This window comes from Chionomys nivalis, chromosome 1 (assembly GCF_950005125.1).
Source record: "Chionomys nivalis chromosome 1, mChiNiv1.1, whole genome shotgun sequence".
Taxonomy (NCBI): Eukaryota; Metazoa; Chordata; class Mammalia; order Rodentia; family Cricetidae; genus Chionomys; species Chionomys nivalis.
Genome location: NC_080086.1, coordinates 91,118,851 through 91,144,014, shown reverse-complemented (window position 1 = coordinate 91,144,014; position 25,164 = coordinate 91,118,851). Strand labels below are relative to the sequence as shown.

Below are 25,164 nucleotides of genomic sequence, written 5' to 3'. Positions count from 1 at the left end.
GCCAGACAAAGCCCGGGCGGCCGGGCAGGCGCTCTCAAGTCTCGGTCGCGGGCCGCCGCTCTTACCCGGGCCTCGTCCAGGGCGCCGCCGCTTCCCCCGGCCTTGGCTGCCGGGCAGCTGGCCGCGCGCGTCTTGGAGGAGCGGGTCCGAGAGGAGATGAAATGGCTGCTGCCGCCGGTCGCCCCCGGCTCCGCTCCGGCCCCAGGCCCAGGCCCGGGCCCAGGAGACTTGGACCCGAGAAGGCGCAGAGAGCTCTTCCGGGTGTTCACCATGGTCCAGCCAGAGGACCGGGTCCACGTCGCGCCCGCCGCTCCCGGGAGAGGCGAGGAAGGCCGGCGCGCCGGCAGGCAGTCAGGGCCAGCGGAGCCTCGCCGTGCCGGCTCGCGTTGCCTCTCTGGGACGCAGGCCACGACAAGCAAGAGCGGGGCAGGAGCCAGCGGCAGCGCGAGGAGGCGGGGAGCGGGAGGCGGAAGCGAGGCTGCAGGCCGGCCGCACAGACCCTGCTCCTGCTCAGCCGTCCTCAGCGGGAGCCGAGCGGAGCCGCCATGTCTGCCCCTTTCTCTCTCGTTCTCTCTCTCCCTCTCTCTCAAGCTTGCTTGCTCGCTCGCTCGCTCTCTCTCTCGAGCTCCGTGCGTCAGGGCTCTGGCGCCGCAGGGCCGACAAGGCCGCTTCCGGCCTCGACCGCTGCGGGGCGCTGCAAGAACGCGCAGCCCTTCCCTCTCCGCAGCCTCCGTAGGCTCCGCCCATCCGTGACGTCACTGCCCGGCGGGGGAGCGAGGGAGGCGCTCTGGGCTGTGAACTCGGAGGGGCTAGGTTTCACTGGCCTGTCTAGACTGGGGGATGGGCAGCGCCGACTAGGGCGCGGGACCGGTTCCCGTGTGGAACGTAGCCCGGACCCTTCAACGCCCAGCCGGGACCGAAGCCTCTAGACACCCGCGACTCCTGCGGTGGCCTAGTTGACGTAAGGAACGGCCGAGGCGCGGGATGGAAGGAGATTGGAGAAGAGGGCGCGGTATGGGGGGGGGGGGGGGGACGGGGAGTTCCAATGGCCTAGCTACCTAAGGCAAGACTTTTAATGAACTTGGGCTGCACTTTGCCTGACTGTACAAATGATAATGGCAGAGGAAGGACACCTCCTCGGTAGTCCTCGCAAGGTAAACTGAGAAAGGAAAAAGAAAAAACAACCTAGGAGCCTTGCATCTTTTTTCACCCACCGTGCAGACCAGGCTGGCCTTGAACTCTTAAAGACCCAGGGATTAAAGGGGTTAAAGGCAAGAACGACTAAACTCGTGCTGGGATTAAAGGCGTGTGCCACCACCGCCTGGCAGGAGCACCTCATCTTTAAGCACAGAGAAGCAGTGTTGTTTCCTATGACCTGAGTGATTTTAGCAGCCACCCTACTGTGCACCCATAAGCAAAATTAAAACAAAACATTTCCAAAGGAAGGGGAAAAATAAAGCACACATAATATGAAAAGATCTGCTATTATGGATGGAATAATAAATGCTCATTTCAAAACATCATAGTTTATCAGATATAGCCTACTTTATTTGGGCAGCAATTTCCCTTGTTATTACATTGAAAAATTGAAGAATGAAGAAATGTATGTTTTTTTTAAAGATTTATTTATTATGTACACAGTGTTCAGCCTCTATGTATGCCTGCAGGCCAGAAGAGGGCACCATTACAGATGGTTGTGAGCCACCATGTGGTTGCTGGGAATTGAACTCAGGACCTCCGGAAGAGCAGTCAGTGCTCTTAACCTCTGAGCCATCTCTCCAGCCCCCATTTATGTTTTTTTTTTTTAAAAAAAAATACATAGCAACAACATTTTATCCATGTAAGTCCCCAGCAAGAAAAATTAAATAATGAGCTTCAATCGGCCTCATGTCTGTGTACAGAGTAGTTTGAATTCCAGAAAAACAAAAACACTTGAGAGGCAGAGATGACATGAACTTGAGTTCAAAGCCTGGTCTACAGAGTGAGTTCCAGGACAGCCAAAGCTACATAGTGAGGCCCTGTTCCAAAAAACAAAAAACAAAAAACCCCACAAAACTGGACCTCAGGAGAGTTCACTGACAAAAGGACCAGAAGGCATTGATTGACCTACAATGCAAATGTGATGGGAGGCAAGGATGCCTACTGGAGGATTTAAGGAGGCTTCCAGAGATGCACCTTGAGCTACAAAATGAGGGAAAGACATGGACAAAGAAAAGCTTGGAGAACATAGGACACAGTTGTCTGTACTAGAGAAAAAAATAACAAGTCAGTAAAACACTTTTTAAACTTTATTTAAAGCTATATACAAATAAGGCTTGGGCATATAGTGTAGTGGCAGAGCACTTGACTTCAGTATATCACACACACACACACACACACACACACACACAGGTCAAACTAGCACAATAAAAAAAATTACAATGAGAAAAGTTGACAAGATACTAAGTTTGGTTACTTTGGGAACAACCAAAAGCTAAGCCCTAGGGGGCTGGAGAGATGGCCCAGCAGTTAAGAGCATTGGCTGTTCTTCCAGAAGACCCAGGTTCAAATCCCAGCACCCACATGGCAATTCACAACTGTCTGTAACTCCAGTTCCAGAGGATCTAATACCTTCACACCAATGCACATAAAAGAAAGTTAAATAAATTATATATATACACATACATACATACATACATACATAGCTAAGCCCTAGAAGGCACAAAGACAAACTTCTAAAGATCGCTTTTGTTTCCAATGTATTTGTCCGATCCCAGTGAACTTAGAACCTGTCTATTTTGGGGGACGAAAAAGAACTGGGTATTGTGGCACAGGTCTGTAATCCCAGCACTTCAGGAAGCTGAGCCAAGACAATTTCAATTTTAAGGCTAGCTTAGACTATAGCAAGGTGAAGAAGGTCAGCCTGAGCTACCTATTTAAAGAAAAAACAACCAAGTATTCTAGGTAAGTGTTCCACCACAAACCTTCACTACTAGTCATGTGTTTTATTGCCCAGACAGGATCTTGCTAAATTGCCCAGACTAGCCAATGTACAAATTTATAATCTTACTATTTCAGTCTCCTTGGCAACTGGGATTACAGGCATGTGCTGCCATGGTAGCTATGAAAAAATACTCTTTTAATAAATGATGTTAGGACAATTGGATATACTTTTATGAATAAAAAATCCTACTATTATCTCATGTGTTAACTTTAAATTGATTAGAGACATACATTTAATTTTATTTTCTAATTATTTATTTATTGGTTTTTCAAGACAGGGTTTCTCTTTGTAGCTTTGGAACCTGTCCTGGAACTCATGCTGTAGACCAGGCTGGCCTCGAACTCACAGCAGTCTACTTGGCTCTGCCTTCCAAGTGCTGGGATTAAAGGCATGCACCACCACCACCTGGTGAGCTGTTAATTTTTTTAACTCAAAAATTGTATAAACATAGGATAAGAAGACATTTCTTAGCTGGGCGGTGGTGGCGCACGCCTTTAATCCCAGGACTCGGAAGGCAGAAGCAGGTGCATCTCTGTGAGTACGAGGCCAGTCTGGTCTAGACCGCTAGTTCCAGGACAGGCTCTAAAGCTATACAGAGAAACCCTGTCTTGAAAAATAAGAAAATACAAAACAACAGCAACAAAAAAGGCATTTCTTATAAAGGAAACAAAAAATATAGACTAAAAAAGAAAAGATGAGAAATTATCTAAATAAGAAAAAAAATCATTTGCTCACTGAAAGATACCTTTTTTTAAAAGATAGAAAATGAAGCCGGGCAGTGGTGGCACACGCCTTTAATCCCAGCACTTGGGAGGCAGAGGCGGGCGGATCTTTGTGAGTTCTAGGCCAGCCTGATCTACAAGTCTAGTTCCAGGACAGGCTCCAAAGCTATAGAGAAACCCTGTCTGGGGAAAAAAAAAAAAAAAGATAGAAAATGAGCCCCAAGACCTTAAAAATGTTTGGCAGTGCCCAGGACTCAGCAAGCAGAGGCAAGTGAACCTCAGTGAGTTTCCAATCACTCTAGTCTACATAGTACTTGTCAGGTCAACCAGGACTGCACAGTGTGAAGTCATATGGGAGGCAGGGGTACTAGGCAAAGGCTTCACCGCTTAGCAACATCCGTAACCCAAAGGCTTTTTTTAAAAAAATACTTATTTTATTTTGTATGTAACACATGCAACACATAGATGCAGTAACAGCAGAAGTCAGAAGAAGGCACCAGATACCCTGAAAGTGAAGTAATAGGCAGTTGTGAGCCACCCCACATGGATACTAGGAACCAAACCTGGGCCCTCTGCAAGAGCAGTAAGTGCTCTTAACTTGGACCATCTCTTCAGCACCCCTGATGGTTTTCCTCAAAAGTTTCTTTTAGGACTGGGTAGATAAAGCCCAGTGGTTAAGAGCGCTTGCTGAGTTTACACAGGACCCAAGTTTGGTTCCCAGCACCCACATTCTGGTAGCTCATAACAACTTTCATTGTGTATTCCAGTATATCCAGTGCCAGAGAATCAGCCACCCTATTCTAGCCAAGTTTTGCTTCCTCAGGTACCCTTAAGTATGTTTTAAGAAAATAAGTCTTTAAATAAAGGAAAACTACAAGGCACAAGTGGGAAAAATCAACAATAAAAAAAAAAACAACAGGAAGCAACTTTTTTGTGCATGGTGGCACCTGTAATCTCAGCATTTCAAGATTGAGGTAAAGGATTTTGGGTTAGAAACTAGCCTGGGCTCAATAAGCAGTTTGGGGCAGTCTGAGTAACATAAACCCTGTAACCCCCCACCCAAATACATTGTATATAAAGCCATAACAGAAAGAATAACATAATAGTATTTTTTGATGGCCTTAGTGTGTAGCCCATGCTATCCTCAAGCCTCAGATTCCCAAGTACTAGGATTACAGGTGTGTGCCAGTGTGCACACTGTGTGTGTTGATGGTTGATCTTCATTGTCCACTCAACTGGACTGAGATGCCTAAGACAACTAAGACCTTGAGGGCCCTGATCTAACCAAAGGTTTTGTACTGGTGAGTCACAATTTGAATGGACGATTGTGAGGTGGTAGAACCGTGAGAGGTTGAGAGCTGGTTGGGAGAAGTGGGTTGCTGGGGTCATGCCTTTGAAGGATACATCTGGGTCCCTTCCTGTTGTTCTCTGTGTGGCCTTCCAACAAGACATGAGAAGCTTCAGTCTGTCACAGAGCCTTGCTGTCTTGTTCTGCTCACCCCACCCCGCAGCAATGGCTAAAGCTGACCCTGGTCTGAACCTTTGAGATCCTAAGCCAAAATGAATGGTTCCTCTCCTAAGTGGATTTTCTTAGGTGTTTTCATGTAATGGAAAGGTAATCCCCACAAATAAACAAAGGCAGTTTCTTCAAAAAGGACAATTCTAGTGAAAGAAAAGCAAAATACTTATCAGGCTATAAGGAATTCTTCGGGAAAAGGCGATTCTGATTTAGTACTATGAGAGGCCATCCAAGAGACTATTTTTAAGCTTGATGCATGTGAAGGAACACTAAGTTATGAAAAAATTTATGACATGAAATATGAGGTTGGTATACTGCCTAGTGTGTCTACTAGTCATATATAACTTAAAATTGCAATGTTAAAAGGCAGTTCTTCTAGATGGAGAGGCCCATCCCTGTAGTTCAAACCACTCGGCCTGCCTGAGCAACACAGAAAGACCCTGACTCTTAAAAAACGTTCAGAGTTTGGGATACAATTCGGTGGGTAGAATGTTTGCTTAGAGTGCTGACAGTCCCAGGTTCCTTCTCTAGCACCACAAAAGGGATGTGGAGGCCAGAGGATCAGAAATTCAAGGTCATCCTTGGTGATGTGGCAAGTTTGGCAGGACAGCAAGAGCTATGTGAGATCCTATCTCAATAAGCAAAGACAATTCTGTGAACAACTATGAACAAAAAAACCATATAACAGATGAACAAATTATTGAAATACTCAAACCTCCAAAGCTAATTCAAAAGAATATTAAAAATCTGCCGGGCAGTGGTGGCACACGCCTTTAATCCCAGCACTTGGGAGGCAGAGGCAGGCGGATCTCTGTGAGTTCGAGACCAGCCTGGTCTACAAGAGCCAGTTCCAGGACAGGCTCCAAAACCACAGAGAAACCCTGTCTCGAAAAACCAAAAAAAAAAAAAAAAAAAAAAAAATCTAAATAGACCTGGTTAGTTATTTTTTGTTTGTTTGATTGATTGACTGATTGATTGATTTTTGTTTTTCAAGAAAGGGTTTCTCTGTGCATCCCTGGCTGTCCTGGAACTTGCTATGTACACCAGGCTCATCTCCAACCAAGAAACACTCCTGCCTTTGCCTCTGGAGTGATGGGGTTAAAGGCATGTGCAGCTACCACCCAACTTAAAACAAAATTCCTAAACAAAACAAAACACCAACAAAACAAATCCAGCAGTTTAACAAAAAAGGTTATTCACATTGACAAACTGAAATTTGCTCCAACACTATTCAGCAAGAAATAAAATTTTCTGAAGTAATTGGTACTGGCAAAATTGTACACCGGACTGAGTGATGGCTAAATGGGTACAAAAACAAAATTTTTTTTTTTTTGGGTTTTTCGAGACAGGGTTTCTCTGTGGTTTTGGAGCCTGTCCTGGAACTAGCTCTTGTAGACCAGGCTGGTCTCGAACTCACAGAGATCCGCCTGCCTCTGCCTCCCGAGTGCTGGGATTAAAGGCGTGCGCCACCACGCCCGGCCAAAAACAAAAATTTTAACGAAAATAGAAAACCTGGACTTAAAATTTGTGTTTTAAGAACAAAGCTGAAGGACTGGATTCAAGATCTACAGTCCACACGCATGAAATGGCATGTGCCGGCAAACCTATAGTCTTGGAAGGTGGAAACATTAAGAATAAGGAACTCAAGATCATTCTTGACTACGAGGCAAGCCTGACCTTTTTTAAACAACAGCACCTAATACTCAGGAAAAACATCAGCATTCTGAGATGAATCTGAGTGCTGGCAACACTGGATTTGATGGACAGCACTCCAGAAACCCACAGTGCCCACAATCCAGGCACTCAGGACATGAAAGTAGGAAGACTAAATAAACACCAAGGCCAGCTTTTGCTAAATGAAACCCTGTCTAAAACAGAAAGGAAAAAAAAAACATATAGAAATAGACCTATAGAGCTATAATCACTTGATTTTTGTTGGGTAAGACAGGGTCTCAACCGAGACCAGGCTGACCTTAAACTTAGATTGTTCTGTCTCCTCCCCAGTGCCAGGATTACAAGCATAGGCCACCACACCTGGCTGGGAAATTGACTTTTGGCGTGGAAAAGAATCTTTTCAATTGTTTTTAGAACAAACCCTGTAGGATTAGGGACAAAAAGGGAAAATATCAGAGGAGCCTCATGACAGGATCAAAGAAATGTCTGGGCAGGGAGATACATGCCCATAATACTAATATTTGACAGATCGAGACGGGGGGGTCTTGAGATGGCAATATATAGACACATAAACAGGCAAAACTCCCAAATATAAACACAGAAAAAAATAAAAATACATCACACACACACACATATATAGTGGCTGCATCTAAGTAGAGGCTTCTATAGAAATAAATGCATCAGACTAACATATATATGACATATAGCCATAAAACAATTATATAGATTATAATCCACATGATTATGTGGGCCTGCATCTTTTGAGAGCTAAACTCACCTCAGGATTCCTGAGCAGCCGCAGCTCAGTAGGTCTTCAAAGGAATCCCAAACTGCTTTTACCTGGGTGGGGAATGGTTGGTAGGGAAGGCCCAATCTCAAGCTGACTCCAGGCACTAACAGCTGTCAAATAAAAAGCAAAGCCCAGTTTAGGTAAATTTAGAATCTGTGTAGAAAGATTGTTGCAGTGGGTAGGGGGAAAGGATGACTCATTGCGTAGAGGAATACTATTGCCAAAGGGCGAATGTGCAAATGTCAACTAAAAACCAAATCTCAGGTAGGTGGGAGTGTGACTTAGTGGCAGAGACCTTGTCTAGAATTTAAAAAAAAGAAAGAAAGAAAAAGGAAAAGAAAACAACAGCTATCTCAAACAATTCTAAATTTAGATTTAAGAGACTGTTGTAGCCTGGTGTAGTGGCACCAACCAACTTTAATTCTAGCACCAGGAGACTGAGGCAAGCAGTTTCAGACTCTACATAGTAAGAAGCTGTCTCAAAAAACAAAACAAAACAAAAATCAGAATAGAGACTATTGTGTGGAGGGAAATCTACTAGGTCTGTGACCAATTCCTAGAACAGATAAGATTTTTTTGGTGGGGGAGGGGCTTTTCTTGCATAGGGAAGAATGAACAAGGCCAGAAAGACCTAGTTGTTAGAAAGTGGGACCAACCAACTGCGGGTGGTGGTGTTTAGTTTATTCCAAGGTCAATGTACTTTTTGGGGTAGGGGAGGAGGGCGGGCGGGGGGGGGGAGGGGGGTGACGGGCTGGGAGGGGGTGGGATAGGGTTTGGAACAAGAGATGCTTTACCGAAGTGTGGTGATGTCAGGGTAGCTGGTATATTGACCACATAGTGATTACAAGCAATTCTGCTAATCATTTATAAATCAAAGATCGGGAATTTGGAGAATACACGCCTGACCGTGCCTCTGCTAAACAGGGAGGAGTCTTATCTAAATCCAAGGTAAGTCGACTCAGGAGGCCGAGGCAGGAGAATCTCTGTGAGTTCGAAGCCAGCCTGGTCAAAAGCAAGTTCCAGGACAGCCAGAGCTACAGAGAGAAACCCTACTTCGCAAACAAATAAATCCTACAGGGAAGAGTGGTCTTTGTGGTGAGCCTTTCGAGAACGCAGAGAGCGGGGGAGTTTAACTGTCACTCTTTCAGGTAACAGAGCTCAGGTGAAGTTCACTGACAGGATGCTGGGAAATATCCCCGAGGAAGAGAAGAGGCAGAGAAAGAAACAGGTCGACGCTGGATTTCCCAGGTGAACGCCCACCTAGCTCCTGGCCTTTTCCGCGCCTCCTAAGGAGGCAACAAACAGCGGAGCGGGCGGCCGGGAAGAGACCGCCGCCATTAGTGCGCGCCAAACGAGGCCGGAGGAGACCGGTCGCGGGAAGCCCCGCCCCCCGCGCGCTCCCGTCAGCTGGGCGCGCGTCTCGGAGCCGCGCGGAGCCGTCCTCGGGCGCGTCCGGCGGACCGAGGGAGGCGGGCGGCGTTTCCGCGGGGCGGTGGTCCCTACGTAGGGTCTCCGAACGCTCCTGGACTGAGGGGCTCCGGCCCGGCGGCGGCGGTTACAGACCCCAGGGGACCGAGGACGGGGCCGCGCCCTGAGGTGAGTCTCCGGGCCCCGCGCCGCAGGCGGGTGGGCGAGCGTTTCCCGGGAGGCGCTCCGGGCCGCAGTGAGTCGGCAGCCCGGGGTTTGCCTGCCGGGACTGCGGCCGGGGAAGGACGCTGGCGGTCAGAGGCCTCCATCCCGGCTCGACCCCGGCCCAGGTGAATGCCGACCGGCGGGGCTCGCGAACTCGATGGAAGCACACACACCTCGCTTCTCTCTCTCTCTGAAGACGCCCAGAAACTTCGAGTTAGGTGCTGTCGAGACGTCACCATTTCCAAAGGTGAACGCTGCCAAGAGCGCTCTCCAAAAATACAGGACTTGTTCGGTGGACATTTCGTAACTGACTTCACCAGCCTTCCCCAGATCACTTGCATAGTTTGGAAATCTGATGTTCGCTGTTTTCCTAATTGATTTTTATTTTTTTAAATCTCTTGCGTCTTCCCGCCCCCTCCTTTTTTTCCCTCGTAGTAATAAAAGTTTATTATCAGCAAAGATGATCGTTAGAGTGGCCTCCAGTATTGGTTCGTTTGTATGTAATTTGAAATGGAAAAAAAAGAGTAGACAGCTGATGATCCGTATTTCCCCGGTTTTGTTGTTGATAAAACAGGGTCTCCTTAGCCCTGCCTGCGGTGGTGGTGCTCGCCTTTATTCCAGCACTGGGGAGGTAGTGGCAAGCGGATCTCTGAGTTCAAGGCCAGCCTGGTCTATATAGTGAGTACCAGGACAGCAAGAGCTACTTAAACCCTGTCTCAAAAAAAGAAAAAGAAAAAAACAGGGCCTCCTTTATCCCAGACCTGATTTGAATTTGGGATTCTCAGACTCCCACGTGCCTGGATTATAGACATGCAGCACAGGTTTTTAAGTTTTTGTGACAGGGTCTTGACTGGCCTGGAGCTCCATATGTGAACCAGGCTGGCCCCAAACTCAGGTATATGTGCCTGCTTCTGCCCCCCCCCCCCCGTGCTGGTATTAAAGGTCTACATCAACCTATAAACCCTGTTTCCGTTTGTGGGAGTGTCTCCCCCCCCCCCATCCTTTTTCTTCCTAGGGACAGGATGTGTGTAGCCTTGAACTCTCAGAGTATTCTGTTGTGGTCTCAAAGGCTCACATTTTCCTTCTTCAGCTTCCTCAGTGCTGGTATTCAGGTGTGATTCTGCTGAGTTGTGTTGATGTTACTGCAGAGAGTGCTGGTTGATGACACAGAAGGTAGCTTTTTGTTCAGGTTGGAAGGAATGGTGCTAGGCGGAAGAATACTGTAGATAGCAGCTACTACTTGAACACTTCTTACTCTCAAAAAAAAATGTTATTTGCTTCATGTGCACAAATGTTTTGTCTACATGCATGTCTGAGAGCCATTTTTGTGCCTGGTACCTGTGGAGGCCAGAGAGGGTGTGAGATCCCTGTAGAACTAGAGTTCCATATGGTTGTGAGCCACCATGTGGGTACCATGAATTGAACCTAGCTACTCTGGTAGAGCAGCCATTGCTCTCAGTCAATGAGCTAGCTCTCCAGCCTCCTTGAGCTTTACCTTTGTTCCCCACTTTTTAGGGCTCAAACCCAGATGGGTTTTGGTATTTTCCAGACAGGGTTTCTCTGTGTAGCAGCTCTGGCTGTCCTGGAACTTTGTAGACCAGGCTGGCCTTGAACTCACTGCCTCTGCCTCGGAGTGCTGTGATTAAAAGTGTGTACCACAACCAGCCAGCAAACCCAAGTTTTTTCATAAACTTGAATAAGTCTTCTGTCACAGAGTTACACCCCAGTCCTGCACACGCACTTTCTTTAAATTAAGTGACTTTTATTGGGGAGGAAAACACAAATGTCCACTCACCCCAGCTAGGGTATCATTGACGGGCCAAAGTTGGATTCCATCAAAGTTCAGCTTCACTTGGCACGCTAATGAATTTATTGGGCTTAGTTACAGAGCATAGGTGACAGGTTACTTACAGGAGTGTGGGCGACGCCAAAGCAGCTTCACCGACTTCCTCATAGCTGCATGGGTGGAATACTCCTATGCCCAACAGGATTCTCTGCCTACACAGTAAGCCAAACCAAGACAAATTGAAAAAGTGCAACAGGTTTATTTGAGCAAAGCATCTCTTGGTCAGGACCTCCAGTCCCAGAGATCAAGGGCAGAGAAGCCTCCCCCACAAACAAAAGCAGGGGAACTTTATAGATTGTAGGCAATGAGTAATGACATGTCTGCCAGTAGTTGGGCTTGTGCCCAAGTTTGGTCAAAAGCTGAATGCTTTAGGCAGGGAGTTGAGTTTCTGGGAACTTCAGGGGAGGAAGCTGCTGTTCCATCAAGAATGTGGAACTGGGTGTTTTGCTGCCTTTCCTTTGTTTGGAGACTCTGAGCCTGTGGGTTTTGGAGAGAGAGAGAGAAGGGTTCAAATGAACACCCCCCATCATCTCTCTGTCCGTTTACCCTTCCACCCTCCATATATTCTAGTACCTCAGGAATCACCAAGGATAGCTTGGGCAGCGTTATATTTAACTGGCTTGGAAATGGAGTGGGCGCGCTTGTGATTTCAGGGAAGAGTCTAGTGAATGACCTTTCCCACTCTCATTCTCACCTTGAAGGTGGCTTGCCTTTAGTCGAGCTGCTCTACTAGAAGTGGGAATGACTGTTAGAGTACAGCATTCTTCAGTACTGCTCGAGAGAATTAATAGCTTAGTTATTATTTATGTAAGTTTTTTTATTTTTTCAAGACAGGGTTTCAGGCCAGGCGGTGGTGGCGCACGCCTTTATTCCCAGCACTTAGGAGGCAGAGGCAGGCGGATCTCTGTGAGTTTGAGACCAGCCTGGTCTACAAGAGCTAGTTCCAGGACAGGCTCCAAAACCACAGAGAAACCCTGTCTCGAAAAACCAAAAAAAAAAGAGAGAGAGAGAGAGTGATGTGAGATTCCCCACTGTATGCTGGGAATATGTTTTGTTACCTGTCAGGGGCCAGCCTCGACAAGATTACCTTTCTTCTAGAGGCCTGGGAATCTAGAAATAGAGTAAGGAATATGAAGACATAAAAATAATAAAATGCAGAAGCACATAGGAGGGAATTTCAGTGAGTACTGAAAATTCATCCGTGTTTAATTTCCAACAGATTAATATACCCCTGATTTCAAAATGTAGGAGTAGAACAAAAGGACTACATTAACATACAAATTAAAAGTCATGGGTACACTCGTTCATACCCTTGACTCTTGCCCTAGACCAAATACTGGGTAGGCAAACCACTCCTTGGGTGGAATCCCAAATTATTTCCATAAAGGGAACAAGAACCTAGTTGGTTCCTTAGAATACTTCAGGAGCATGAGGTCTGGCAACTAGCCACACCTGTTTACAGTAGCTTTGAGAGAGCAGAACTCTGATTTACAACTAGGTGGGACCTTTGAGTTAGCACTTGATGACCTCGAACTAAAAACAAGTCCCAAACTCTCTGACCTTTGGCCTCTTTGGGCCTCCACATTTTCTCCCCTTTTATTAATTTTAATAAAGCCTGTGCTTCTGCAGCAGGACAGATGATCATGCCTGCCTTAGGTTGAACACTTCTCCATTTCCCAATCTTTGGAACACGCATTTTAATTTAATTAGGTGCCTTGCAGGAAAAAGGATCAAATCCTGTCCTTGACTGCCAACCTCTGTAAACAAAGGGAGGAAGTACTGTCAAGAGAGTTTTAGCAATTAGCTAATGGTAAACAAGCAGATATTACTTTGTGCTATGCATACTTCAATGGCTAATATATCTCCTTATTAAAGGAATATAGGATCACCAGGGTTGGGAATGCCTACTTATGAACTGGTCTAGAGTATTCAGCTGTATCAAACTCTAAATTTGTCTTATCAAACATATAAAATTCAAGAATTCATTGCTAGTGTCAAACTTTTCTTAGACAAGTTCTAAACATTTTCTAACCATTAACATTCTATAGTGAACTAAAGCATTAACAGGTCAATACCATAACACCATTTAACAAATCTTCATTCTCTTAAATCCATTTTAACCAAAAGACATGAAGATTTTTGTAATGGGTAAGAGTCCAAATACAATGCTGCTTTAAAGCAACTGTCCCAGTCTCTGAGCAGCTGAAAAACCCTTAGGCTACCCTACTCTTATCTGAAGAGAGTTTTCAGTCCTCAGGCTCTCTTAACATTTCAAAAAAAGCAATCTGAGTTCTAGTGTTTCTAGTCCGGCTCCAAAGTACAGGATTCAGACTGTTGCAAGTTGTAATTATCATGGCTGTTGCAGCTGGGTCTCAGTAGCTGTGTGGATCCTGAGTGTCTAGAAGCAGCACAGCATCCTGCCGTGTAGAATGGTGTCTGCTGTGTAGAATGGTGGCAGCAGGTCCTATGCATCAGGCATTCCTCTCCCTGGGGTCAGGAAAGCAGGACCACAGACTTTCATTCTGATTCCTCCATGGAGGTGTTAGCAGCTACGATGTCATCAGGTCCGGTGTTCTGCTGGACACATCGCAGGCATTCTGGAAGCCATCTTGCTTGATCCTCATTCTGTGAAAAAACACAGACATATCCTTGACCCCAAATTAATACAGGGTTGAGTACTTTCCATCTTTCAGTGCAAGGGTCTCTCCACCTTGCTTTAGCAAAGGTTGCTTTTGTGTCATTATGCCATAATCTGTCTGCCACTGATCGCTCTTTGACATCCATATTTAAGAAGTTTAGTGTGAACAACACATGCTTTAAGGCATTTTGTGGCAATTGAAGATATAATTCTCCTGTTTTTATCTTTTGAAGTTGTGTTTTCAAGGAGCTGTGACTACACTCCACACAATTCCTTGCCCTTGAGGAATACCAGTCTCTTTTTTTTTTTTTTTTTTTTTTTTTCCAAGACAGGGTTTCTCCGTAGCTTTTTGGTTCCTGTCCTGGAACTAGCTCTTGTAGACCAGGCTGGTCTCGAACTCACAGAGATCCACCTGCCTCTGCCTCCAGAGTGCTGGGATTAAAGGCGTGCGCCACCACCGCCCGGCAGGAATACCAGTCTTATGTTCAATATTCCACTGGGCACAAAATTGCTGAAATGCTTTATTAATATATCCAGATCCATTATCTGTCTTTATTATTTTGGGGGTTCCCATACATGAGAAGCATTTTAAGCAATGAGTTATTACATGCTTGGCGGCTTCCCCAATTTTTGCAGTGGCCATCAAGAATCCTGAATATGTATCAGCTGTCATGCACATACCTCAGTTTTCCAAACTCTGAGACATGAGTAACATCCATTTGCCATACATGATTACGAAGAAGTCCTTGGGGATTTACCCCCAAATGAGGTACAGGTAAATATTGTGGGCACATCTCACATTGCTTAACAATTTGGTAAGCAGCTTCCCTTGTTAATTTAAATTGTTTTTGTAAACTTAGACTATTTTTGATGGTGCAAAGCATGTGACTGCTGAGCCAGTTCAACCTGTGATAGAGCAACTATTTTTGTAAGTTTATCAGCTAAAGCAGTACCTTCAGCTAATGGCCCAGGAAGATTTGAATGTGCTCTGATATGTCCCGCAAACATGGTAACTTTCTTTGTTGTATGGCCTCTTGAATCTGTTGGAATAGCATCTTAACTTGCTTATTGCTAGTCCCGATCTAAGGGACAGTCTCTAGGACCTGAAGAGCATTAAAAATATATCAGCGGTCAGTATATAGATTGAAAGTTTCATTTGCAAAATGTTGAAATACTATAGTCACAGCTCTCAGCTCAACTACCTGAGTTGAGGCTGGTTCTTTCTGCACCCGTGTCCTTTACCATTAACCACATAAACAGTCCTCCCATTAAAAGAGCCATCAGTGAAAATTAACAAAGCATTCTTTAAAGGATCTTTTGCTACTATTTTAGGGAAAATGAAGGAATGCAGTTATGTAAACTGCAACAATGGATTCGCTGAGAAAAGATCATTAGTCTGACCTTGAAACTGAGCAAATGCAGTTGCCCAAGAATCATGATTTTGGAATAACAATTTGTTGCTTAGTATAAGGAACATGGATCATAGGTGGTTTCTTGCCAAAATATCTCCTAGATTCTATCCTGCTCTTCTGAAGCTACTGCTTCAAAATAAGGGTTTAATACCTTAGATGGCGATATGGGAAGGTGCATTCATAAGGATGGCTTGTTTTGTCATAAAACTGCTGTAGGAGTAAGTTTAGTAGGTAGTATACATGCTTGCCAAGGTTTGTCGTAATTTATATAATGTAGCTGCTGTATAGCATGCTCTACCTGGGAGAGTACCTGTCTGGCAGCTTCTGAAAGCTGTCTATTGGAATTTGGATCACTGTCCCCTTTAAGAGTTTCACTTAGAGGCTTGGTCTCCCATAGAATATCTTAAATAAGGTCTCAACCATTGGATGTTCCCCAACAATTTTTGAAAGTCATTTAGAGTCTTTAAACCATCCTTCCTAATTTCTAATTTTTGAGGCTTAATTTCTTTGGGGTATAATATATGACCTAAATACTGGAAAGGTGGGTGCCTCTGCACTTTCTCTGGAGCAGTAACTAGTCCTGCATGGCTAAGGCTCTGTTGTAGTAGCCCATCTGTCTCAAGTAAAATTCCTTCATCTCTATGAGCAAGCCATAGATGTATAGTATAAGACTAGAAATTGATCTCTGACATTTTGTATAGCCTGAGCTACAAACTTCGGTTCGCCATACCCTGTGGTAAGATGTTCCATTGATAGCTTTTCATTGGCTCTCTGAAATTAACTGAGGGTATACTGAAAGCAAATCTTTGGCAATCTTATGGTGCCAAAGGGATGGCATAAAGACAGTCTTAAGTCTAAGATAATTTTATTGGTATCTTTTTTTTTTCAAATTAATTATGCATGCAGATGTCACACACATAACACACAGACTCATACAGCACAGAGACATTCAGACACACACAGAACAGTACAGTATAGACAGACTTATCTTACCTGGGACTCAAATCGGCGGCCTCGGGCTCTGCGGGCTGCGCTCCAATCCTCAGCCAGCTCTCCGACCATTTATTGGTATCTTTTGGTATAGTTGTAAGAGAAGGCAGCTCTGGTTGTAATGCTCCCATTGGCTGCATGGTCGCATTAACTTCTCTTAAGTCCTGAATTAATCTCCATTTCCCTGATTTCTTTTTAATAACAAAAATTAGAGAGTTCTTGGTGAATTAGATGGCTTGATATGCCCATTATCCAGCTGTTCCTGCACTAGCTACTGGGCAGCTTGTCATTTTTCTTCTGTTAGAGGCCACTAATTTACTCATACAGGCTCATCACTTTTCCAGGCAATTGGGTCTGCATGGAGTGCAGGTTTTTCAGTGACCTCTCCTAAAAATAACCTAATCCTTCCCTGAGAGATTTATCTCCTGGTATGATAGGATTGATCCTTCCCTTATTTTCCTTGCCTAGACCTTGATTAGGTAACAATTCTTGTTGAAACATTTGATTAGTAACAACTGTGTTGGGGAATAATATATGGCCGGAAAGTTCCTTCATGACCTTCCTTGACCTTCCAGTACAACTCATTACTACTTTGTTCAGGATTTTGTGTTTGACCAAAGCCCTGTAGCCATTGACTAGCAGGTATAACTGAAATATATGTGCCAGTATCTAGAAGACCAGAAAAATCTTTTTCCATTTATAAACAAGGTGAGTTCTGGTCTTTGAGAACCTATTGCTTGTAGCCAATAGGCGTTGGATGAACCAAATCCATTCTTTCCTCTTTTTTCTCTCTTAATCTGATTTTTGGTTTGCACAGCAGGAAGTAAAATTAATTGTGCAAGCCTCTGACCTGCTTTTACTACAGAAACTCCACTTGCTGAGTGAGTCATCACCCTGATCTCTCCTTCAAAATCGGCAGCAATAATTCCTTGCATAGTTTTGCTACTTCTCCCCAATAATAACCCTATTGTGCCCTCTGGTAATGGCCCATAAACCCCAGGGGGGAGAGCTTGCATCCCTATTTCAGGAGTCAGTACTGTGTACACAGTAGAGGTGAGATCGAGCCCTGGGCAGACTGGGGTTGTTCTGCAAAGGTCCTGAATGGATTTCCTTGTGGAAGCACAGGTTGCTGAATTGCCCCAAAATTTGTCTTGGGACCTGAAGCTGGCCCCTTTATCCATTTCCCGAAAGAGCATTCCCTAGGTCATCTCTTTGACCTACACTTCTCCAGTCTAATGTTTCCTCTCCTACATCTCCTGCATAATCCTGGTTCCCTTCTTGCCCTCAGATTTACTCTCTTATGAGGACATTATCTGATCTAATGTCCCATAAGACTGCATCCAAAACAGCTTCCAAGAGGTCCTATAGCATGTATTCTCCCTAGGTCTTTATCTCTTTGCTGGGATAGGACATTGTTAATTGTCTTTCCCTGCAAGGCAGCGGCTATGGCCATTCCTTGTGTATACAATTGGCCAATATCAGGGCAAATTCAGATATAACCTGTAATGTTACCTTGCTTTCTGAAAGGTCTTAGAGCCGCTTTACATATAGCATTATTATTTTCACAGGCTAGCTGTTTAACTATTGTCCTGCTTCTGTGTCTCCAATCAACCTATTAGATGCTTGTGTCAGTCTGGAGACAAAATCTTGAAACAATTCATCTGGTTCTTGTCTTATACTAGACAATTCCTCTGTCTGTTCTTTAGAAGATGGAAGTCTGTTCCAGGCTTTCTTGGCAGCTGCATTAATTTGTACACATGCTGCCAAGTGTTGGTCTATCCCAGTATAAGGACCCTCTCCTGCACATTAGTTAATAAAGAAGCTGCTTTGACCTATGGCAGGGCAGACTATAGCATGGTGGGAAATCTAAGCAGAGATAGAGGAGGAAAGATGGAAGAGTCAGGCAGACACCACATAGCCTCACAAGAAGCAAGAGGTAACAAACCATAAGCCTTGTGGTAAAATATAAAATGATAGAAATGTGTTGCCAGGGAGTGGTAGTGCACTCATGAGGCAGGGGCAGGCGGATCTCTGTGAGTTCGAGGCCAGCCTGGTCTACAAGAGCTAGTTCCAGGTCAGGCTCCAAAGCTAGAGAAACCCTGTCTTGAAAAAAAAAACAATAGCCGGGCGGTGGTGGCGCACGCCTTTAATCCCAGCACTCGGGAGGCAGAGGCAGGCGGATCTCTGTGAGTTCGAGACCAGCCTGGTCTACAGAGCTAGTTCCAGGACAGGCTCCAAAGCCACAGAGAAACCCTGTCTCGAAAAACCAAAAAAAAAACAAAACAAAACAATAATAATAGAAATGTGTTATGATATAAGAGCTAGCTAGAAATATGCCTGAGCTGTTAGACAAATAGTTGTAATTAATATGGTTTCTATGTGATTATTTGAGTCTAGGCAGCCAGGAAACATAAGTGCGGTCTCCATATACAAGAAATGGAAACAGACTGGACATGGGCAGGGCTATCAACAAGAGAAGGGATACTAGCCCATAGCTAGAGACCAAGATGAATATCTAGGAAGGGGGAAAGTCCTTGCCATTATAAAGAGAACAAAGAGGTATCTGGAAGGCGGGAAGTCTGGGGAGGTTAGCGTGGACTTGGAAAGGTATAACAAGTACTCGTGAATAGGAACTGAGGGAGCCTGGAGATCTGCATGGGTTTTGATATGCAGCCACAAGTATATGTCAATGAAGTCATATGTCCCTTTTGCCAGAGGTAAGGGAAATGACTGCTTTTGATATATGGGAACCAGTTTCACAAGTTCCTGAAAAATGCTGGCTTATATCTAACCTCCAGAAATGTTCCTATGGTCCTGGCTGAACTGGGCCTATACTCAATTTTGGACTCAGTCAGTGGTCTTGCCCTTTTGTGTGCCAAACGCAGTACCCTTGGACCTGATACCTATGTTGTTATCTTCCTGTTTTTATTGCATATCACTAGCAGAAATAATAAAGTAACTTTTAATTATAATGACTATTTCAACATATACCTGGTAGTAGTGATGATCATAACAATGGGGATCTTTAAGGGTACAATTAAGGGAGCATACTTTTATTACAACCTATTAAGAGCAGCCATGGTGAAAATGTGAAAACCTATATTAGTTCTCCTGTAATATTGCCCAAAGGATTTATTTGGACCTTATTCTAATAGCAGTTGGAATGGTTGTATATAAAAGGGTTATTCTACAGCACTCCCCCCCTTTTTTTAATTAAAAAGAAAGGTTTTAACTTTAACATAATAAGATTATATACAACAAAACCAGTTATCAGGTAAGAATTACAGTTACAATATCTAGTCTTATTTGTATCTGGCAAAATTAAAGAAAATAGTCTATTATCTATTTTATCTTTGTAACTCCAAAGTTTTGTGCCTAATTTACCTTCTATCACAACTAAGCAAAACTGTAACTATATAGTCTTCAACTCCATCAAAGACCCCACAAGGGTGAAATGTTACACAATGACAGGGACATCTGGCTTCGTGGACATTAGGTTCTTCTGTAACATGGGAGCATGTTGGCCTACAGGCCTAGTATATCTGACAGACTTTCCTGAGAAGCAGGGAATCTTGAAGGACCCTACCTTGTCTTGGCAAAGTTTGGCAGTTGCCTTTTTTGCATCTTGCTGGTCCAGTTTGAACAGTATACTGTCAGTAGTTGAGGCAAGGGCAGTTTCTTTGCCCAAATGACTAGATTTTACCATAAAGAAGTCAAACTCCATATGGAGTTTCTCCGATGCTTATTATCTTCTCCAAAGCAATTGGGTGCTGCCAGGAGCAGACATGTCTCACTCTTGTGAAAAGCCTTAGGTTATTAAACATATTAAATGTCATATTCTCTAGGTCTTTGAAGTGTTGGAAGACTATCTAAATATATGACCTTGAAAACATGCCTAAATGACTAAGTTTGACTATTATAGATGACTACTATTCTGTATTTAATTATACATTGTTTTAAATGAGCTGCATGAGCACAATATCCTAATCAAGAGTAGAAATATAAATACAGTATAACAAAATTAACTTTAAATTTGTATCAGTATACCAAAATCTATACCAATATGAAATATTTAAGATAGTAGTTATTCTTTTTTTTTCTTTTTCTTTAATATTTATTTATTATGTATACAATATTCTGTCTGCCTGTGTGCCTGCAGGCCAGCAGAGGGCACCAGACCCCATTACAGATGGTTGTGAGCCACCATGTGATTGCTGGGAATTGAACTCAGGACCTTTGGAAGAGCAGGCAATGCTCTTAACCTCTGAGCCATCTCTTCAGCCCTTTTTTTCTTTTTTCTTTTGGTTTAAAGGTAGATTCAATAATCTACCATTTTTGCTTTTCAGAATGAGATCCCTGAGATCTAATCTCTTGTTAAGTTGGGGTTTTTTTGTTTGTTTTTTTGTTTGTTTGTTTTTTACCATTATCAATAACAACTTTGTAACCAGCTCCCCTTAAGTGATCATAAACATTGAAAAAAATATTTTGGGAATGTGGGCATCATTCTCTAGAATACTTCCTGTTGTTTGGTGGATTTGGTAATCTTTGGGTAAAATTTAGGACAATGGTTAAGTCTTGACTGTAGTATTCTGTGAAATTGGATCATCTCAGTCTTAAAGCCATTCTGGATGTTGGATCGTCTGGGCCATCCATTTTTATTTGTGTCTGGTTGCTTGTTCTGAAAATACATAAACTTTTAAAGGTGATGTATATATCTATATTAATACAGGTATAGACTGTTCATTGTACACAAGTTGATTTTTTTTTTGTTTTATGTAGGTTAAAAATACATGCTATGTATTTTTGTAGGTTTTCTAGATTTATTTCTTTATATCTGTAGTCAGGATTTCATGGGGTCTTCCGAATTTGTTTAACCTTAAATGAATCCACAACCTCTGATTTTCTGTGGAAATAAAAGGATAACCTTTTGCCTAAAATGACAGATCTTTTTACTTAAATTTTGAAGTCAAGATATTTTTAAAATATATAGGTTGGTTTAATCTAGTGCCTTTTATAATCTATCAGCCAAAAACATTTAAAAACAATACAATAACATATTAGGATCCAGACCCCATGTATTTTCCATCTTTATGTAGCTTCTTGATATTTACTTCTTTTTAAGTACTTTATTATTTTAAAATTATATATAGTCTATTTTATGACTGTCTTTACTGTCTCTTTTCCCTCCCCTGCCTATGTATATTTTTTTAAACAAATTATAACCCTTTTATAAGTTTTTTTTTCCCGCCTGGATCTCTCTTTATTGCATATCTGTAATCTTTTTGAACCGTAGGAGCCTTTAAACGGTTAAGCAGAGTGACTGGGACCAAAGTGTCAGCTTTGGCAGCTGGCTCTGCCCCACTTGGTTCCCTGAGAGCCTAGCTTCCTGGTGGAGATACTGTTGAGAGAAAGCTATGTTTACCATCTCAACTCTGGGGAGTTTGGGGGTCCTGAGTGCCACCAAATAGTGTGCCACCCACTTCTCATAAACCCCATTTAAGTGTTATGGTAGCAGTGCTTCTTGAAAGAGCTGTACCCGTTTTGTACAGTTTGTAGTAGTGAGCCAGGGAGCCATCTCTTAAAGGAGCCACACCTCTGTTTGCTTCTAGCAAACAGCCTACCAGAGAAAAGGCAAGAAGGTGTGTTTGATTCTGTTTTTGTGTGTTTAGAATCCCTTTTTTGTTGTTTTTTGTTTGTTTGTTTTGGTTTGGTTTTGGTTTTCCCAAACAAGTTTTCTCTGTAGCTTTGGTGCCTGTCCTGGAACTAGCTCTTGTAGACGCTGGCCTTGAACTCACAGAGACCCGCCCCCCTTTACCTCCTGAGTTCTGGGATTAAAGGCTTGTGCCACCACTGCCCAGATTAGAATCCCTATTTTAAAGCTTTATCGGGTTTTAGTAATTCCGGCCCCACACAGGAAAGCCATTTGTAGGTGGAATTTTTCTGTGTCGGTGGTGACTCCCAAATAAACACACTCAGGCATATATTAATTATAAATGTTCAGCCAATATCTTGGGTTTGTTACTAACTAGTTTTTACAACCTAAATTGACACGTTTCTACCATGTTACTCATTGTGTGTTACCTCATTTTGTATTTATCCTGCTTCTGCATCGTCTGGTGACTCCTGACTCCGCCCTTCTTCTGATAGCAGTGTAGAAACTGGTTTGAACGAGGACAGGAATGGGCATGAGGTTCTTTGGAACTAGCATTCTAAGCCATCCAGGGCTACATAGTGACACCTTGCCTCAGAAAAGCAAACAAACCAGTGAAAAGCCTTTGGAAGCTGCAGAATGGCTCAGTCAATAAAGTACATTCCTTGGGCAAGCATGAGGACCTGAATTTGGGTCACCAGCATCCATGTAATAGTGGTAGATGCCTATAATCTCAACACTGAGGACGCAGAGTTCACTGCCCTGAACGTCTAGCTGAGTCAGTGAGCCCGGGGTTCCAGGGAGGCACTGCACTCTCCTTGGAAAAATAAAGGGGGTGGTGTCTGAGGAGGAAGCGCCTGAAATTGCCTTCTCCTCCACATGCATATCCACATTCCTGACACACACAAATATGGTGGGAAAGCATCCAGGAAGAAGCCTGACATTGGCCTCTGGCCTTGCATGCCACCCTCGTATGTGTGTACTACATGAACATATATGCACACACCTAAAAACAAACCTTTTAAGATATTAATTTTAGCAGTTGAAGAAAGGTGTTTATTGGGGGATGAGGAAGCACATACAGCAGATACAGAGAAAAAGACCCTATGCAAAGCAAGGGGGACTCAAAGCCAAAAAAAATTCCATTTAAAATATTACTGTTGGTGTTTTATGGGATCTTTTTTTCTTTTCTTTATTTTTTTTAATGTGAATGGGTGTGTTGTTTAAAAGAATATCTATATACCATGTGTGTGCCAGGTGCCCCAGAAGTCAGGATGGTGTGTGTCTTAGTTAAGGTTTCTATTGCTAAGATGAAACACCATGACAAAGAGCAAGTTGGGGAGGAAAGCGTTTATTAGATATAGCCTTCAGCATTGCTGTTCATCACTGAAGGGAGGCAGGAGCGATGCAGAGGCCATGGAGGCATGCTGTTTACTGGCTTGCTTCCCATGGCTTGCTTGGCCCATGTTCTTAGACAGCAGTCTGGGCCTCCCCTCCATTGATCACTAAATGAAAAAATGCCTTCCAGCTGGATCTCAAGGAGGCATTTCCTCAGCTGAGGCTCCTTCCTCTGATGACTCACACAGCCACCCAGTACAGGTGTAAATCTAACTGGAGTTAGTAGTGGTTGTGAGCTGCCCTAACCTTGGTCCTCTGCAGGAATAAGAAGTTCTCTCCATCCCCTCATCTTTTTATTTTGTTTTGTTTTGAGACCAGTCTCACTACATAGCCCCAGCTGACCTAGAAGTCATAGAGATTGGCCTGCTTCTGCCTCCCCAGTGGTGAAGTTAAAGACTTTCTCTCTCTCTCTCTCTCTCTCTCTCTCTCTCTCTCTCTCTCTCTCTCTCTCTCTCTCTCTCTCTAAAGAAAAAAAACCAACAACAGGGTCTTTCGGGGGGGGGGCAAGCTCATCTTTAGCAACAAAACTGAAGATGACCTTGAACTCATCCTGCCGCTGCTTACCAGGTGCTGGGATTACAGGCATGTGCCACCACCTGTGTTTCTTTGTTTTTTAGATGAAAGTGACCATGTTGAATTTGGTCAGTTGATCAAACCCATTTAGAACTACTTTATGGTTACATGATAATTTACATGTTAAAAAATCCTGATAAATAGGAATAAATTTTTGATACTGTTGAGAATGTTAACTTTTGCTTCTTTTTCCTAGCAGAAAGAGAATGAAAGAAGTAGATAACCTTGACAGTATAAAAGAAGAATGGTAAGTTAATCCAAGCAATGAGTTTAATGCCTTTGTTGTTTTATTTTTTTGCATGTTACTGGCAGAAACAGTAAAGCAGCTTTTAATTATATATGATCACTTATGCAAATTGGTGGTGATAATATATTTCAGGGTGGTTTATTGAGGTTTTTACCCATAGCTGCATTGAATAGGCTGTAGTAAACGTTTGTTCCTTTAACATGAGAGCTCTTCCTCTCATTACCATGATTACCTTTTCTCTTTAATATCCTCTTTCATTGGAGGGATTGAACCTAGTGCCTCACATATGCAAAGCAAGCCCCCTCTTTTTGTGACAGGGTGATATGGGAGAGTCTTCTGTTTTGTGTTGATTTCATTGGTTAAATAAAGAAACTGCCTTGGCCCTTTAATAGGACAGAAAGTTAGATAGGTGGAGTAAACAGAACAGGATGCTGGGAAGAAGGCAGTGGGGTCAGTCGCCATAGCTCTCCTCTCCAAGATGGATGCAGGTTAAGATCTTCCTGATAAGCCACCATCTTGTGGTGCTACACAGATTATTAGAAACAGGTTAATCAGGATGTGAGAGTTAGCCAATAAGAGGCTGAAGCTAATGGGCCAAGCAGTGTTTATATGAATACAGTTTGTGTGTAATTATTTCGGGTAAAGCTAGCCGGTGCGGGAGCCGGGTGGCGGGAAGTGGCCCGCACCTACTACAGGGCATCACTAAATTGTTCAGGTTAGCCTTAAACTCACTCTGTCACCCACACATTTATTAAATTTAGAAAACTCCAGTCTTCTAAGTTGCTAGAGATACAGGCTTATACCACCAGCCCAGGCTATGCTGATATTTTTAAAAACTGCTGTCTGGGGCTGGAGAGATGGCTCAGCAGTTATGAGCACTGACTGCTCTTCCAGAGGACCCAGGTTCGATTCCTAGCATCCACATGGCAGCTCATAAGTGTATGTAAATCCAGTTCCTGGGCAATCTGACACCTTCACTATTGTTCATAGAATAAAGTTTTGTTTGTTTTTTTAAAATAATATTTGGATATATTATTTGTGTTCAACTACATTCCATATGTGTGTGTGTGGAAATCAGAGGACAACTTTG

The 25,164-nt window shown here is 43.5% G+C and overlaps 2 protein-coding genes across 6 annotated transcripts in view; one reads left to right on the top strand and one right to left on the bottom strand.

Moving 5' to 3' along the window:
- Window positions 1-670, bottom strand: part of Atad2b (ATPase family AAA domain containing 2B) — a 132,567-nt gene extending 131,897 nt beyond the window's left edge. For all 3 annotated transcript variants that reach the window (XM_057769870.1, XM_057769882.1, XM_057769876.1), the window contains exon 1: window positions 66-670. In XM_057769870.1, coding sequence (XP_057625853.1) covers window positions 66-272 — 207 coding nt within the window. In that variant the 5' untranslated portion in view covers window positions 273-670. The remainder of the gene's footprint in view (window positions 1-65) is intronic.
- A 233-nt stretch (window positions 671-903) lies between these two features.
- Ubxn2a (UBX domain protein 2A) overlaps window positions 904-25,164 on the top strand; it is a 46,018-nt gene continuing 21,757 nt past the window's right edge. Inside the window, exons 1-2 of one of the 3 annotated variants that reach the window (XM_057776974.1) lie at window positions 904-961; window positions 24,024-24,074. In XM_057776974.1, coding sequence (XP_057632957.1) covers window positions 24,034-24,074 — 41 coding nt within the window. In that variant the 5' untranslated portion in view covers window positions 904-961; window positions 24,024-24,033. Of the gene's footprint in view, window positions 962-9,115; window positions 9,285-24,023; window positions 24,075-25,164 lie in introns of those variants that run through there. The other 2 variants (XM_057776971.1, XM_057776973.1) reach the window with 2 other exon arrangements.